General features: G+C 42.7%; 2 protein-coding genes across 10 annotated transcripts in view; one reads left to right on the top strand and one right to left on the bottom strand.

Moving 5' to 3' along the window:
- The window catches only part of LOC308482027 (TBC1 domain family member 7-like), a 47,043-nt gene that overhangs the window by 21,023 nt on the left and 11,760 nt on the right, over positions 1-14,260 (top strand). The gene's annotated exons all lie outside the window — the stretch shown is intronic.
- Positions 1-14,260, bottom strand: part of PHACTR1 (phosphatase and actin regulator 1) — a 258,294-nt gene that overhangs the window by 3,351 nt on the left and 240,683 nt on the right. For all 9 annotated transcript variants that reach the window (XM_081014820.1, XM_081014824.1, XM_081014821.1 and 6 more), the window contains 3 exons: positions 13,383-13,444; positions 3,995-4,135; positions 1,155-1,231 (listed from right to left, as the gene is read on the bottom strand). In XM_081014820.1, the coding sequence (XP_080870946.1) occupies positions 1,155-1,231; positions 3,995-4,135; positions 13,383-13,444 (280 nt within the window). The remainder of the gene's footprint in view (positions 1-1,154; positions 1,232-3,994; positions 4,136-13,382; positions 13,445-14,260) is intronic.

Genomic DNA, 14,260 nt, shown 5'->3' on the forward strand with positions numbered 1-14,260 from the left:
ATTCATCCTGATAGGTGGGATGGCAGCCTTCTCCAACCTAGTGCCCACCGGACATTTTGAAGTAAAACTACCATCAGCATGCTGGCTGGGGCAGACGGAAGGTGTAGTGCAAAGCATCTGGGGGGCACCAGATTGGGGAAGAACTGGGTAGCAGAAGGACTGCCAGGTTGTCTTCCTGGGAATGGAAGAGGTTAATTCTACCCAAAGCCACTGTGACTGTCCTAGCTGACTTGTACATTCTAAGAATCCTCAATTATATTCCTCCACCAGAGAGTCATTCATACATAAAACTACCGTGCAACTGTTGTGTGAACTACACTGCAATATGTCATAAGAGGTTCCCGGGGTCTTTTATTTTACACAGTATTTCACTCTCATAAGAGCTTCTTCATCTGCCACAAGAGAAAAGCAACACATACACATATTAAGTCTGCCCATTACTCATTTCCATAATGGCACAAAGATTCATTACCTTCCTAATGATTTTATAATAGGGGCTTATTGGGGGTTTGTGTAAGTGGGATGACTCAACAGCATAAAAATCAAGATGGGGGGGGGGGATAGGTACAAATAGACATGGAAAACGAGCCCTGGTGGTTTCCTGTCACAGGGTTAGGAGGGTAGGCTTCTGTGTTCAAATAGATAAGAGGTTTCCCAGTATAACTGGTCCATATACAAACACACTCCATGCAACATTCAATCCTTTGGTCTGACCCAGCAGGACTCTTCGTAAGTTCTTAAATTCTGTGATACAAAGCTGAGTGGTACATCAGCGTTTTCAGAAACAAAAATGTAGACCTTTATTACCCATCTGGAAAAAATTCCAGGGCTAAACCACCCCCCTTTGCATAATAATAGTAAATATGTGTATACACCATTCCTGCCATGTTTTTGCTTCTATGGAAATGAAGCTGCGAATGTAGTTGCAAATTTCATTGTATACAGCCCAAGGCAAGCCTTACATCTAGTAATACTACAGATCAATAGTATACAAAAAAATTAAATACATACTGACAATGAAGGGCTCCTGGAGATTTTTTTTAAACCAAATATTGGTCAGGGCTACATATGGGCCTTATGCTGATGGAGTTTGTACTAGAAATCTGCTTTTTCAGTCATTTTTAATTATTTTTATTTTAAAAAAAGCATCTCACCTTGTTAAATGCCTGCTTAATTCGTGAACTTCCATTTCAGTGCTTTTAAATTCATTGAGCTCTTTGCGAATTGCCGCCTGCAGGGGACAAAAAAGAAGCACGTAAATATGCAGCTGAAAAGCAGTCTGAAGGTACATTCCACTTTTCTAAATTATGAATAGATGGGCACTAAATGGAAAGTGGTCCGTCTCTTACCAGATCAGTAGCTTGCTAGAGCCACCGCTCGGAATGGGATACGTTATAGCAGCCTGGGTGACACTTGGGATGCTCACCTGTCAGTGCGTTGTACACCTGGATCCAATACATATTGACTAGAAGCAAGGGCCACGGTCTAATGGGACGTTTCTCCCAAGTATGCATGCACAGAATTGCTGACTACAGTGGTGCCTCGCAAGACGAAATTAATTCGTTCCGCGAGTTTTTTCGTCTTGCAGTTTTTTTTGTCTTGCGAAGCACGGTGTCGGAAAAGTTTTGGAAAAGCTTCAAAAATCACCAAAGTCTTCAAAAACCTCAAAAAAGGCTACCACACCGCGTGCTATGAGTTGCTCCTCGAAGTCAAGTTGCAACTGTATTAACGGTTTTAAGAAAAAGGAAACAAACTTGCAAGACGTTTCCGTCTTGCGAAGCAAGCCCATAGGGGAAATTGTCTTGCGAAGCAACTCAAAAAACCAAAAACCCTTTCGTTTTGCGAGTTTTCCGTCTTGCGAGGCATTCGTCTTGCGAGGTACCACTGTATTTTAAGAAAAGGATAACTATTCTGGCTGCTGTGAACAGGAAGGAAATTAATTCTTTAGATATAAGGGTAGAATTTAGGGTTAAATCTAGTGAGAGTAAAGCAATTGCCGAATTAGGAGAGCTAGATAAAAGACTTTCCCCCAAAAGGCATGGACCATGGTACACTCTCACCAAATATGAAAACAGGAACCTCGTGCAGTTTTTGATCTTCAAAATGGCTTGTGCTGTAGAAGGCAAAAACTCATGCACTTGTAAATACTGAGTGTGCATTTGACACGTATGATGGCTGTATTTTATTTCAAAAGGGGGGGGGGGGAGAGTCCAGGTTGCATGAGCTTTTGCCTGCTAGCCACAGAAGAAGCCACGAGGCAGAGACATACTTCTTGAGTTCCCTTGTCCTTTGCTGGTGAGTTTGGTACTCATTCCTAGTTCTTACACACTGGACTTTGGGAACACAGATCTGCCAAACATAAATCATCACACCAACCAGGAAAAAGACAGATTTAATGGAGATCACTCTGCCCGAAGGTCATCACTACTTAAATCTTACGACCTGGGTCTTTTGCTGCTGAAGACCCAACAACCTCAGACCACATTTCAATTTCTACTAGAGATTCTTCTACATCAATCTAATAGTGTCAAAAGAATTTTCAAAAGGGGTATATCACATCTTTCAAGACGGAAGTCAAATCTTGTCCGTCAGGAGCACGGGCAAATACCATGGAGCATTAACTGTCTCCTTTTAGCGAAAGCTGTCAGTTTGACTTTCCTCCAAGCTGTGATAAAGCATCTTCACAAACAGGAATAGACATGCCACTAACTGCAGGAGGACAATCAGGCTGCAAAGATGAACTCTCCGGAAGAGTGCACATGACCTCTTCTTCTAGCACACAAATGTTGAGTGATTTATAATGTATCTGTGTTATCTCCTGTGCTGCTTATTTTTCGCCGTAGGTTCTGTGATGGCAGAAATCCACACAGAATCAATGGGGGCTTGATAGGCTAGACTGTATCCTGAGAGGCCAGATCTAACTCAGATCTAACCAAGACTGGTGAAAGACTGTGGTTTTTAAGAGGGCTGGGTGTGGTTTGAAAGGGGTACCATTTTCCATGGAAAAATACCTTTTATTCTAACGTCTCCAGTCAAACAGTTTTGGGCGATAGGTGTAAGATAGGTGGTGTGTTGCAAGAAGGCCTCTTTTTGTAACTCAAGATACTTGGTACATTAAACCAGACATTAAAGAGACCACTGGGATTGAGAATAAAGATTGACAAAACATAGCTATCACCTTAAGAAACACAGACCTTATTGTCACTCCATGGTTGAATATGTGGCAAGCCTGAGTGCCACGGTAAGTAAACACAGAATAATTTCTTATCTCAGTTCTGTGGTATCCTGTACAGAAACAGCTTGCAAAATCTATTCCTCTGGTGGAATTGCTCAGCAAAAAAATGCATGCAAGTGTTGTCAACAAAGTATTTCTCAAATAATTACAGGCTTGATTTCCCTCATGCCAGGTTTGGTGATGGTGTAAATGTCCTACAGACTTTACTGGAATTAATGCAAATTTAAGCAAGTGTAAGTTGTTTGTGATGGGAAAATTAAAGAGACTTGGCAGGGAAAGCACAAAAAATCCAGTTGTAGCTCCATCGAACAGGCATGCTTTAAGAAGCAATTCTTTTGCAAATTCCTTGTATGAGCTGACTTGAACTGCACCTCCTAGACTATTGTGCAGATCCAACCACAGTCATCCTTTGGTTTTTGCACTTCCCCAAATTTTCTGATGCAATTTTTGGCTCAACAGCTTATAAAAATGTGTACATCAAGATAAAAACACACTTAAGCATTCGTTCTTGGGGAGAAAAGATGTTCAAAAATGCATATTTCAATATGAATTTCTGTGCATTGAAGAAACCATAGATTAATTAACAAATGGGCTTATGCAAATAGATTTATGCAAGGACATTGTGGAGGGTGCTGATGAGCTCCCATCATCAGTGACTATGGACCATGCTGGTTGGGGCTGATGAAAATTACAGTCCTACGTTAGCTACCCCTGCATTAGACCAAGGCTCAAGCCCAAGGCTTCCCCTAAGCTACGTACCTTGTCAGCAGCTGTGAGCCGTGTCCATGGCTTGTCTGCCCGCCTGTCATAGTCCTGAGCATCTGCCACTTCCACATAATCACTAAAGCGGATGAGAATTTTCCTTTCGCGCAGCTCTTCTACTGTAGGCCTTTGACTTAGCTGTAGGGAAAAAGAGAAGTGTTCCAAAATGTCATTCTTCCCCAAAGCGATACACTGATTTCTTGTGCTGACCAAAGGGAAGGGGAGAGGGGAAGTTAAGAGAAATGCTGCTTTATTTTCCAGTTCCTCATCTGTGTCCAGTGGTTGGTTTTTAACCGCTGTTTCTGCCATCTTAACATTAGATGTGAGGCCACCAAGAGACATCTCTTGTACTAAAAGGCTGCCTATTATTTCTGAATACTGGACTGAATGCATGATTTGTTAATTTCACACCCACCACTGATTCTTCATAACTCCATCAAATGTTGAGGGAGTCCAAGACAGGGCACCTTGTTAAAGTGCCTTCTTGGTGGTGGCATCATGGATGTGCAATGTCCACTTTTCAAAAACTAGAGAAAACTTACCTGATATGTCAGACTGTAGAGACACATGGAGGCAATTAACACTGCTTTCCTTGCTTGTTGTTTATGACTCTGCATTTATTTGATTTCATGGTACTTTTTTCCATAGAAAGTAAGGCTGAAGTATGTTGATTAAGCATCCCCAGTTGTTACTTCCAGCCCAATAATTCTCAGAATTATTGAGGAGGAGTATATGGGGCAGTAGTCAGATATGCTGTTGGTGGCCTACCAACTGAAAGAGCGTTTGGCATGCAACAATCTTCATTGTACCAAAACAATTATTTCTAATGCAGTGATGTAAAAAAAGTAGGAGAACAGTGCTCGGAGAGGTCTTCACAAATCTGTCATACTTCTGTCATACTGTTAAGTCTGTATATTTAATAGTTGGTGATAGGCATTTACCCAAGAGCAGAGTATGGCTGAAAAGGACTTATATTCCCCTTGAATGCACTTAACTTTTAATAAAGTAAGCAGAATTACAGGGATTTTCCAAGGGTTGGGGCAACCTGTTGAGATCAGTATGTTACACAAATGCCTCTCTTAAATTATGTCCAATCAGTTTCATCTTTGCAACCATAGATAAGAGCAGCATTTTTGTTCCATTTGTCAGGAGCTACTCTAATCACAATTCTGGAAGAATGCTGCAACCCTAAATTTGATCTTAGGTCCTGTTGATGCTAGGCCTTATCTCTTACAACTATCTAGACTGACTTTATGTTTAATTTAATTTACATTCAATAACAGGGGTGAATTAAGGGCTTTCCTTTCATGGCCATGCCAGTGGAGATTCAATGGCAAGCTTTAGGGCTGTCTAAAATAGAATCCTTTCCCCAGCCTATAGAAGAGGCGAGAAACCTGAAATGAAATAGCTGAATTCACTTTGGGGACTTGGGGAAAGGTTTACCAAGTCCATGCTACTCATGGGAGCATGGCCACTCTACCCAGTAGGACCTTGTAATGTCAATCCAACAATGGCCTCATGCTTTATGATCTGATACTGGTGCAGCAGTTGATAACCTAATATTAAATGTGTTTTTGGACTGGGATGTGGGGACTATGAAGAATATCACGCCACTTCTACTAAAACGCTATTAACTGGAAAAGTGGCTGGAAGCTTAAGGACGTCAACAAAATTGGTCCCGGTGATTCAGCAAAAGTGGTTGCTACAGGGGTTACACAAACCCCTATCTTTTTGTAACCCCTGTAGTATTTTTCAGAGATATAGGGTTGTATTAAGGTGAACAGAATTCCAGTCACTTCCCCTCCCTCCCCTCCCCCCGCAGCGCCCTCTTCTCCCCCTCTCTTCAAAATCTGCTAGAGCATTGGATCCTTTGCAGGAGATTCTGAGGCCATGCAGGGAGCTGAAGAGGGAAAGAGAGGAAAGGAAAGCTAGAGTTGTGTGAGTGGAACTCCAGTCGTGCTGAGTTGGATAGAGCCCAAGTCTTTTTAGCTAATGCTGTGTCAGAATGCACATGCAGAAAATTCATTTCACTGTCGGCTGCACACAAAATTCTGCATGCAACAGGCCTCTTGGATGGAAAACATTTTTCCCGTCTAAGCATTACGAAGCGCTTATGAAGCCGTGCCTCTTTCAGACATGTGCTGCCTAGAGCAGAGTAATAATTCAACTCTAATAGAGTGAAAGCCCCCAGGCAGGTTATAAATACAACCAGGGACTATAGCTTGTATTTCTCATCCTTCAGTGCATAGGTCACCAAAAATACCTTTGTTGCTGTTTTTTGAACAATGCATCTAGGCCTGCCTGGAATCTCTGTTTGCCTACCCATTCCTTTGAGCTTGAATCCTAACAGTTGAAAGCATCTCACCAGAGACCAGGGGCACGGAACCTTTTTCAGAGGACTGCATTCCCATCTGGGAAATCTTCTGAGGGACACATGTGGTGGGTGGAGCCAAAGTCAAAGGTGGGCGGAGCAATACATGTAAATGTTAGCGTTGTGAAGTAGGGCTGGTTTGCACACGCCTCTGGCTTTATTCTCCAGCCAGATTCCTGGAGTTCAAGGATATATTCCAGCCAGGCAAAAATACAAGGGAGTATGGTATAATGAGAGTCTCAAGGGCCAAGAAGACAGACTTGGAGGGACACACTTGGCCTCCTGTTCCTGAGGTTCCCAACTCTGCCATAAACCAAGAAAAGATTGCTGGCAACATCCCTGTGCAAGGCTGGCAGATTTATTTTTTTGCATCTACAAAACAGTAGCCTCATTCTATGCAGCCTAAGTGCATGTGATCTTGTGCTTCCCCATTACACAGTGACAGCTAAATTTGAGTTGCAGACATCACTGAACTACAAAGAGGACATTTTTATCTTTGCTGCTGCCGCCGCCACCGCCACCATCATAACTCCGCAATGATTTATTTATTTCGCATGCAGTCCTAAACCAAATAAGCAACAAGTCCCCTGAAACCTGACCCTGGGAATATCAAAGATTGGATTAAAAGCTTGTGCACTCAAAAGTAAATGTGGAGTTCCACCCTCTCTGCTCATGTGATGTTTCCCCACCACAGCATAAATTAAGGATGAAGTGCCAGCGTTATCACTGAGTTCAAAGCTTTGGGCTGTTTGTCACAGATTCTGGATGCTATTCAAATGTAGCATGCCTTTGAAAAACATAATGTTCTTATTTATATTTTTGTGATGACAAGGGATCAAAAAAGAAGAGCTTGTAAGCTAAATTTAGACTTAAAACAATGATTTAGACTGAATAGTGAAGTCACTTTCTACTGTCATCAGCACATTCTGTGTTATCAGGGAATAAGAGAAAAGTGATGCTTGAGTATAGGACAGCAGGAACTTTCACAATGATCAGACTCTCTGGAGCTGAGATGGGCAACTTTCGGACCTGCGGGATTATATCTGACCTATTAAAGCCAGCCTGGGCACGTGACTCGTTCATGGACTGATTGCTCCAGGGAGCGATCTTTAGTGGGAGGGATATGACCTGTGGGCATTGCTTAGTCCCTGCTCCAGAGGAAACTGAGCTAGGTGAACAAGTCTTAAGAAAGCAAGAGTCCCTTGTCATGAATAATTACAACTGTGATTTTAAAGCAATTAACTTGTCTTGTGATGGTTGGGAAAACGCTAACGGAATGAAGCCTTTGAACAGAAAGAAGGAAATGCTTAATCTGCTTTGTAAGGAAATGAGCTCGGGTTCTATCCAGTTAGCTTCCTCATCCTGTCCTTTGCCTGACTGAGGCTTTCATCGCCCATCCATATAGGAAGCTTCTGATATTTTGGGTTAATGCTTTAGAACGCGATTGGGAGTGAAGATGTCCTATATATATATTGTGGCACAGCTCAAGCTGAACCTGACCCTAAAATTCCCTGTGTACTCCCAGGGAGGCTCACCTGGTACCTTGCATCAGGCAAAAACTTTCCTCTACAACCAGGCCTTTGGCTAATTTAACAATCTATATGGCCTTTTAAATTGGGGTGGGGAGTAATTGCTTTTGCTTGTTACTATGTTGTACATTTTTGGGATTTTTTTATATTGTGCATTTATTTTTTATATATATATTATAAACCATCCTGTGATCCTCGAAGGCTGGTATAGAAATTTAATAAATAAAATAAACTATAAATAAATAAACAAGATAAAAAGCAAGCTTGAAAGGAACAGCTATGGTTCCTTCAGCTAAGCAGGGGCTGAAGGCTTGGAGCATGTACAAGTTACTACTAGGGGCTTAAAACCATAATATTTTCACTGAGCATTAGTCTGCCCTGTGGCCCTCTGCATATTTGAAGCATTGATTCCACTCCAAATGTAGGGTGTGGCACAGAATTCTGCCCAAGACCAAGATATCTAGAGCAGCGGTTAGAAGGAATATGGGCAAGAACTGAATCGCAGCAGCAGCTTGTATGCAGGTATTAACAGTGCAGGACACAAACAGCAAAGGCCACTTGCACTCTTGCCAAAGCTAGCGGCATTTGTCCATTTTTTCCATATTATAGCACATGCAAAAACACCAATGAAACGCATTCTCTCTCAAGTAAGATCTTGGATACTTTTACACAGCGGACATTTTCTCTCTTTCACAGCGCGTCCATGTAAGGAACAGACTTGGTTGATGCTTGTGACAATCATGAAAAAGCACCCTTGAACTTGACTTTGATGTCGCACCAGTAAATAAGCACAACCCACTAGGGATTTCTGGTGCCTAAGCTTTATGGCACAAATCGGGAGCTATGTGGGAGAACATTCCTTGGCGCAATTCTCACTCATTTTAACAAAGTGTGTTCAAGAGATGCTCCCAGTGTTCTGCTCCAACTATTCCACTGAAGCGAGCCAAACTGGTGTATTCAGACAATCCCTCACTGTTTCATTGGCTTCACTTGGCAGTTCTAACTGTATGGCTAGAACTGAGTGTTATGCTCCCACAACACTACAGAAGTCCGGAGAAGGAAGGTGGTGATAGTACTTGGCTTTCCATTTAGCTGGACCCCATGGGCAATTGGTTGGCCAAATGGCCAGATTCACCAAACGAGATAATACAACAGTTATGATGTGATAAAGGCTGGGGACCTTTCCAAGTGTTGTTGGACCAAAACTCCCCTCTGCTCCAGCCAGCATAGCCAATGGTCAGGGATGATGGAATCTGTAGTTCGGCAACAACTTGACTGCAATGGGATCCCAACCTCCCCCAAAAAGTAGTTGTCTAAATCTCACCAGAGCTATCTATGCTACTATAAGTAGCATGCCTCATTGGTGGTCAACCTTCTGGGCAATAGTGCCAGAGTATAAGATAGCATGATCTAGGAGTCTTGGTTGACCACAAACTTGACATGAGCCAACAGTGTGACGCGGCAGCTAAAAAAGCCAATGCAATTCTGGGCTGCATCAATAGGAGTATAGCATCTAGATCAAGGGAAGTAATAGTGCCACTGTATTCTGCTCTGGTCAGACCTCACCTGGAGTACTGTGTCCAGTTCTGGGCACCACACTTCAAGAAGGACACTGACAAACTGGAACGTGTCCAGAGGAGGGCAACCAAAATGGTCAAAGGCCTGGAAACGATGCCTTATGAGGAACGGCTAAGGGAGCTGGGCATGTTTAGCCTGGAGAAGAGGAGGTTAAGGGGTGATATGATAGCCATGTTCAAATATATAAAAGGATGTCACATAGAGGAGGGAGAAAGGTTGTTTTCTGCTGCTCCAGAGAAGCGGACACGGAGCAATGGATCCAAACTACAAGAAAGAAGATTCCACCTAAACATTAGGAAGAACTTCCTGACAGTAAGAGCTGTTCGACAGTGGGATTTGCTGCCAAGGAGTGTGGTGGAGTCTCCTTTGGAGGTCTTTAAGCAGAGGCTTGACAGCCATATGTCAGGAGTGCTCTGATGGTGTTTCCTGCTTGGCAGGGGGTTGGACTCGATGGCCCTTGTGGTCTCTTCAAATTCTATGATTCTATGTACCAGGCTCCTACACACTGCACAGAATATATGCAGCCCACTCACTGTGCCTTGGGGTGCCTCTCAACTACATTCACCTTGATCTGTTGATCCAGGGAGCAGGCAACAATGCTCTGCCTTTGCTGAAGACAAATCGGTTTGCCTTCCAGGACCACTAGGCGCAATGCAAGCTCTCACTGTCTGTGTCATCAGCTGGCTACAGATACCCTCAAATATCCACACCTGTGCTGTAGCTTAAATAAATAAAAGCTGCTGTTCATTTCAAATGTTGATACTAAGCCAATTTCCAGTCCAATATCTCACAAAGCTGAATTCCCTTGGTTTCCAAAACATGGGTGGGGCTACCATGTGAAGCCACAGTCCAGGAATATAAAATAACATCCTGTGCAAAATGTCTGCGAGAAGCATGAAACGTGGTCTGACATGCTGTGAATTTCCTTGGTGTTTCAGCTATTACTATGGCAACAACTCAGGTGTTGATAATGTCCTGTCGCATTACCCCTTCCCTCTTTGTTGAATCAGCACACCTGTTTCTTGCAGGACTCAGTGTCCAGAGGCAGAGAATCCAATTTGTAGCAGTACAAAAACCTGCCTATTTGGGTTTAAGACACGGTGGTGAAGGCCAAGTGTGTCTTAGACGGGGGCCAGGAGTGGCACAGGGAATTCTGCCCCTTGAAATTTCTTTGTTTTCAATGAGAAACACAATTTATCCAAATTAACAGCAGCTTCTGTTTTCTCACCTAATCTCCTCCTCCTCTGGCTGGTCACACCACTCTCAAGATCCCATTATTTCTAAGACACTGCTGCTGCTCTGAGACAACAGGAGGTCAACAAAGAAAATGACTGACCTGCAAATCATTTGGTAGCATTGTTTTGCTTTATAAATGAAACAGAGGCACAGAGAGAAAGAGAGTGCCTTTATGCAGCTGGGGTAATGAAGTTATGTAAATAGGAAGACAATAAGCTGCCTTATATGGACTCAAACCAATGACCCATTTAGCGCATTACTGCCCACACTGCTGGGCAGCAGCTCTCCACAATTTCAGACAGGGTTCTCCACCAGCCTACTTGGTGATGCCGGGGGCTGAACCTGGGATCTTCTGCATGCAAAAAAGATGCTCTATCACTGAACTATGGCCCTTCCCCATCCTGAAAATGTGCTCTGGATTTCACTGGCTGCAGGTTAATGTGCACAGTCAAGCCAAAGTTAAGCACCCCCACTGTCCTAAACCGGATTCTAAGATGCTTAGGGCAGCATTCAAAGAAAGTAGTTCCATTACTGCAAAGACTTGTGGCTGTGCAGTGGAACTTCCCTTCCTCTCCTCTCAATGCATATGTGGCACAATGGTTAGAGTGCTGGACTATGACCTGGGAGACCAGGGTTTGAATCCCACACTCAGCCATGAAGCTCACTGGGTGATCCTGGGACAGTCACCATCTCTTTGCCTAACCTACCTCTCAGAATTGTTGTGAGGATGAAGTGGGGAGAATGAGAACTATGTACACCACCCTGAGATCCTTGGAAGATATAGGTGGTATATATAAATGTAATAAAGGAAATAAATAAATGCAATTAAAAGTTGCAACTAAATCTATCAGCTTACAAGAAAGAGTGATTTGTAAAGGCCTGTTTTCATGAGTTCAGGTAAATATGTGTTGACGCTGGTGTAATTTTCATGCATTAGAAGGTTTTCTAATAGTACATAAATATTCTCTCAAAAATCTTACACTGTTCTCTAATGATTTATTCCCATCTGGTTCAAATGTGACAAATAACCAGGCTTCCATTCTTAAACATCTATTCTTCAGTTTAATGTCTCACGAGTGGCGTTGGGGAGATGTCGCATTCAACAAGAACAGAATTAGGCTAATGCTGAGAGCTTTTGAAAAAACCCGACACTCTAAACCTTCACAAAGCATTTCCTGCTGCACAGCCTAGTATTTCCTTTTTGTGTGGTTTTACTCTAAAGGAATAACAATCACCTTTTCCTTCTGGAGTAGTACTCTCTGTGCCACTTGCTTTTTGCTGCCTGTCTGATCTTGAGAAGATAAATTTAGCATATGAAGATTCACACACAAATAGATAAATGTGTCTTGGGTGATCTCTTACACAGACTGAAAAACAGGAACTGCTATATATTGGATGGAGAAGCATGGCTGCATGTGAGCTTACACAACCATGCATACAAGATAATGTGTAATGGATGCATGCAGTATGTATGACTAAACCCTGCAATTTTCTACCTTGAAAAAACTGATGATTACAGTCAGCAATAGGCTCGCTGACTAAACCAACCAGCTCACAGTTCCACTTAAAATTGTTCAACTTTAAGCTTAGGGTGGCAATCCTATGTGCGTTTATATATGAGAGTAAAGTCCCACTGAACTCAGTGGAACTTGCATCTGAGTAAACATCCATAGGATTGAGCAGCAAACCCTATTGATATTGATACTACTACTACTACTACTACTACTACTACTACTACACTGCCGTTCATGTGAGGATCGCAGGGCCATTTACTATATAAAAACACAAAAAATAAATAACATAGTAACAAGCAAAAACAACACACCCCTGTTTAAAAAGTGATTGATTGTTCATTCGCCAAAGGCCTGGGGGAAGAGAAATGTTTCTGACACCTTAAGGCCATATTTATCTGGTTAATTTTTTAAAAATGTTGCACTTTCCATTGTCCTATGTCTGTCCGTCTCATATCCCTCCAACCTACAGGAACACCAGCCTGCTTTCACTACAGAAAAGTGGTGCCCCAGTAATTCCCCCAGTTTATGAGTGGTGCAGTGAGAAACTTTGCTTCTTCCTGGTCAGCAAGGCAGCTAGGCCAAGATTTGGCAGAGTGTGTCATCTGAATTCAGACTTCTGCTTAAGCTACCTTCTTGCTAACCATGAGCTGTTTGGACAGTATGCAAAGCCAGTCCTTGGTTTAACTGTCACACCATGCTGAGCTAAAAGGATTGGGGGAAAGCAAAGGTGGTGTAAGCTCCTCTCTGGGAGACAGCACATCCACACACTTCCAATAAGCCTTACCTATTTGACTTACCATGAGGTGCAAACCAGGGTGACCTGCTAAGCACTTGACATTTTTGGAGCTCCCAAGCAGTTTGTTGAGCCCCTGACAAGCTGCTTTCAGCTTGGTGACCCACACTGCATTGAGACGTACCCTAACTACATGAATGCATTGCAATACCCAGGAATATCCCTCTGCAGCTTTCTAAAGAGGTAACTACAGATAATGTTTCAAGCGTTCTTTCTAAAGAAGCTAGTGCACTTTTTACAAACTGCTCAGCATTTAAAAAACAACAACCACAAAAACAGAGGCAAATATGGCAAGGAATTAAAACATTCAGTTAAAAGCTTTAAGGGCCCCCAAGAATGGAAGGAAGTAGCAGTAACTTCTCACCTTGCGTGTTAATCTTCTCTTTATCTCCCGTTTTTCTTCCTGCTCCTCTTGCTCATTCCGCGCTGGAAAAGATTTACAATGTTGTAGACTGGTTGTACATGTGAAATATGAAAAATCTGGCAAGCACTGGAATGGGGTTATTGATATTTTGGTCTTTCCCTTCTGAGGGATGCCTGAGAGCAGTCAACTTCCTGCTACCTCTTTCCCAACACCTTCCTTTGTACACCTTGCAAAACATCGAAATCCTTTTTCCTCTGGCTAAGTGCCGGCATGAATTTTATTCCTTTAACTGGGCTCAGTTCATGCCAACTATTACGCCGGGAGCCAAGGGGCTTCCTCAGCCATTACCTCTGTGCCTCAGGGTCTATCAGCTGTGGGGGGAAAGAGAAGAATGATACCACTGCCAGCCTCAGTGCAGAGCACAGTGATAAGGCAAGCAGCTCAGGGTTCAGTCTGATGTAAAATTTTTGCTTTTATGGAACAGCTTCTGGAATGAGTTCCAGAAGCATTGCGCATATAAGAAGAGAGTTTGTGGCAATGAGCCATCCATGCAACTTGGTTGTATCTGATCCCATGAACTCCAGCTTTGCAAGTCTCAATGCTCAGCATCCTCTATGGGACCCATCATTACATTCTTTCAAATATATGCAGTTACAAACATCATTGGTTGCAAACTGTTACAGCTGATGCAGCCAGTGAAAAGACATAAATGGGCCTATTTTGCTGATTTATTTTTTAACCTACAGCAGGAAAATAGGTACCTGGATAGACATCTCTGTGTACACAGGCCTTTCCTTTCAAATGCCTTACATGTGCCTGACAAAGTCACCAGATTAAGTGTTTGTTTAGAACATTGTTGTTGTTTTAAACAGTATTTT

This window comes from Podarcis pityusensis, assembly GCF_964106645.2.
Source record: "Podarcis pityusensis genome assembly, chromosome: 7".
Classification (NCBI taxonomy): domain Eukaryota; kingdom Metazoa; phylum Chordata; class Lepidosauria; order Squamata; family Lacertidae; genus Podarcis; species Podarcis pityusensis.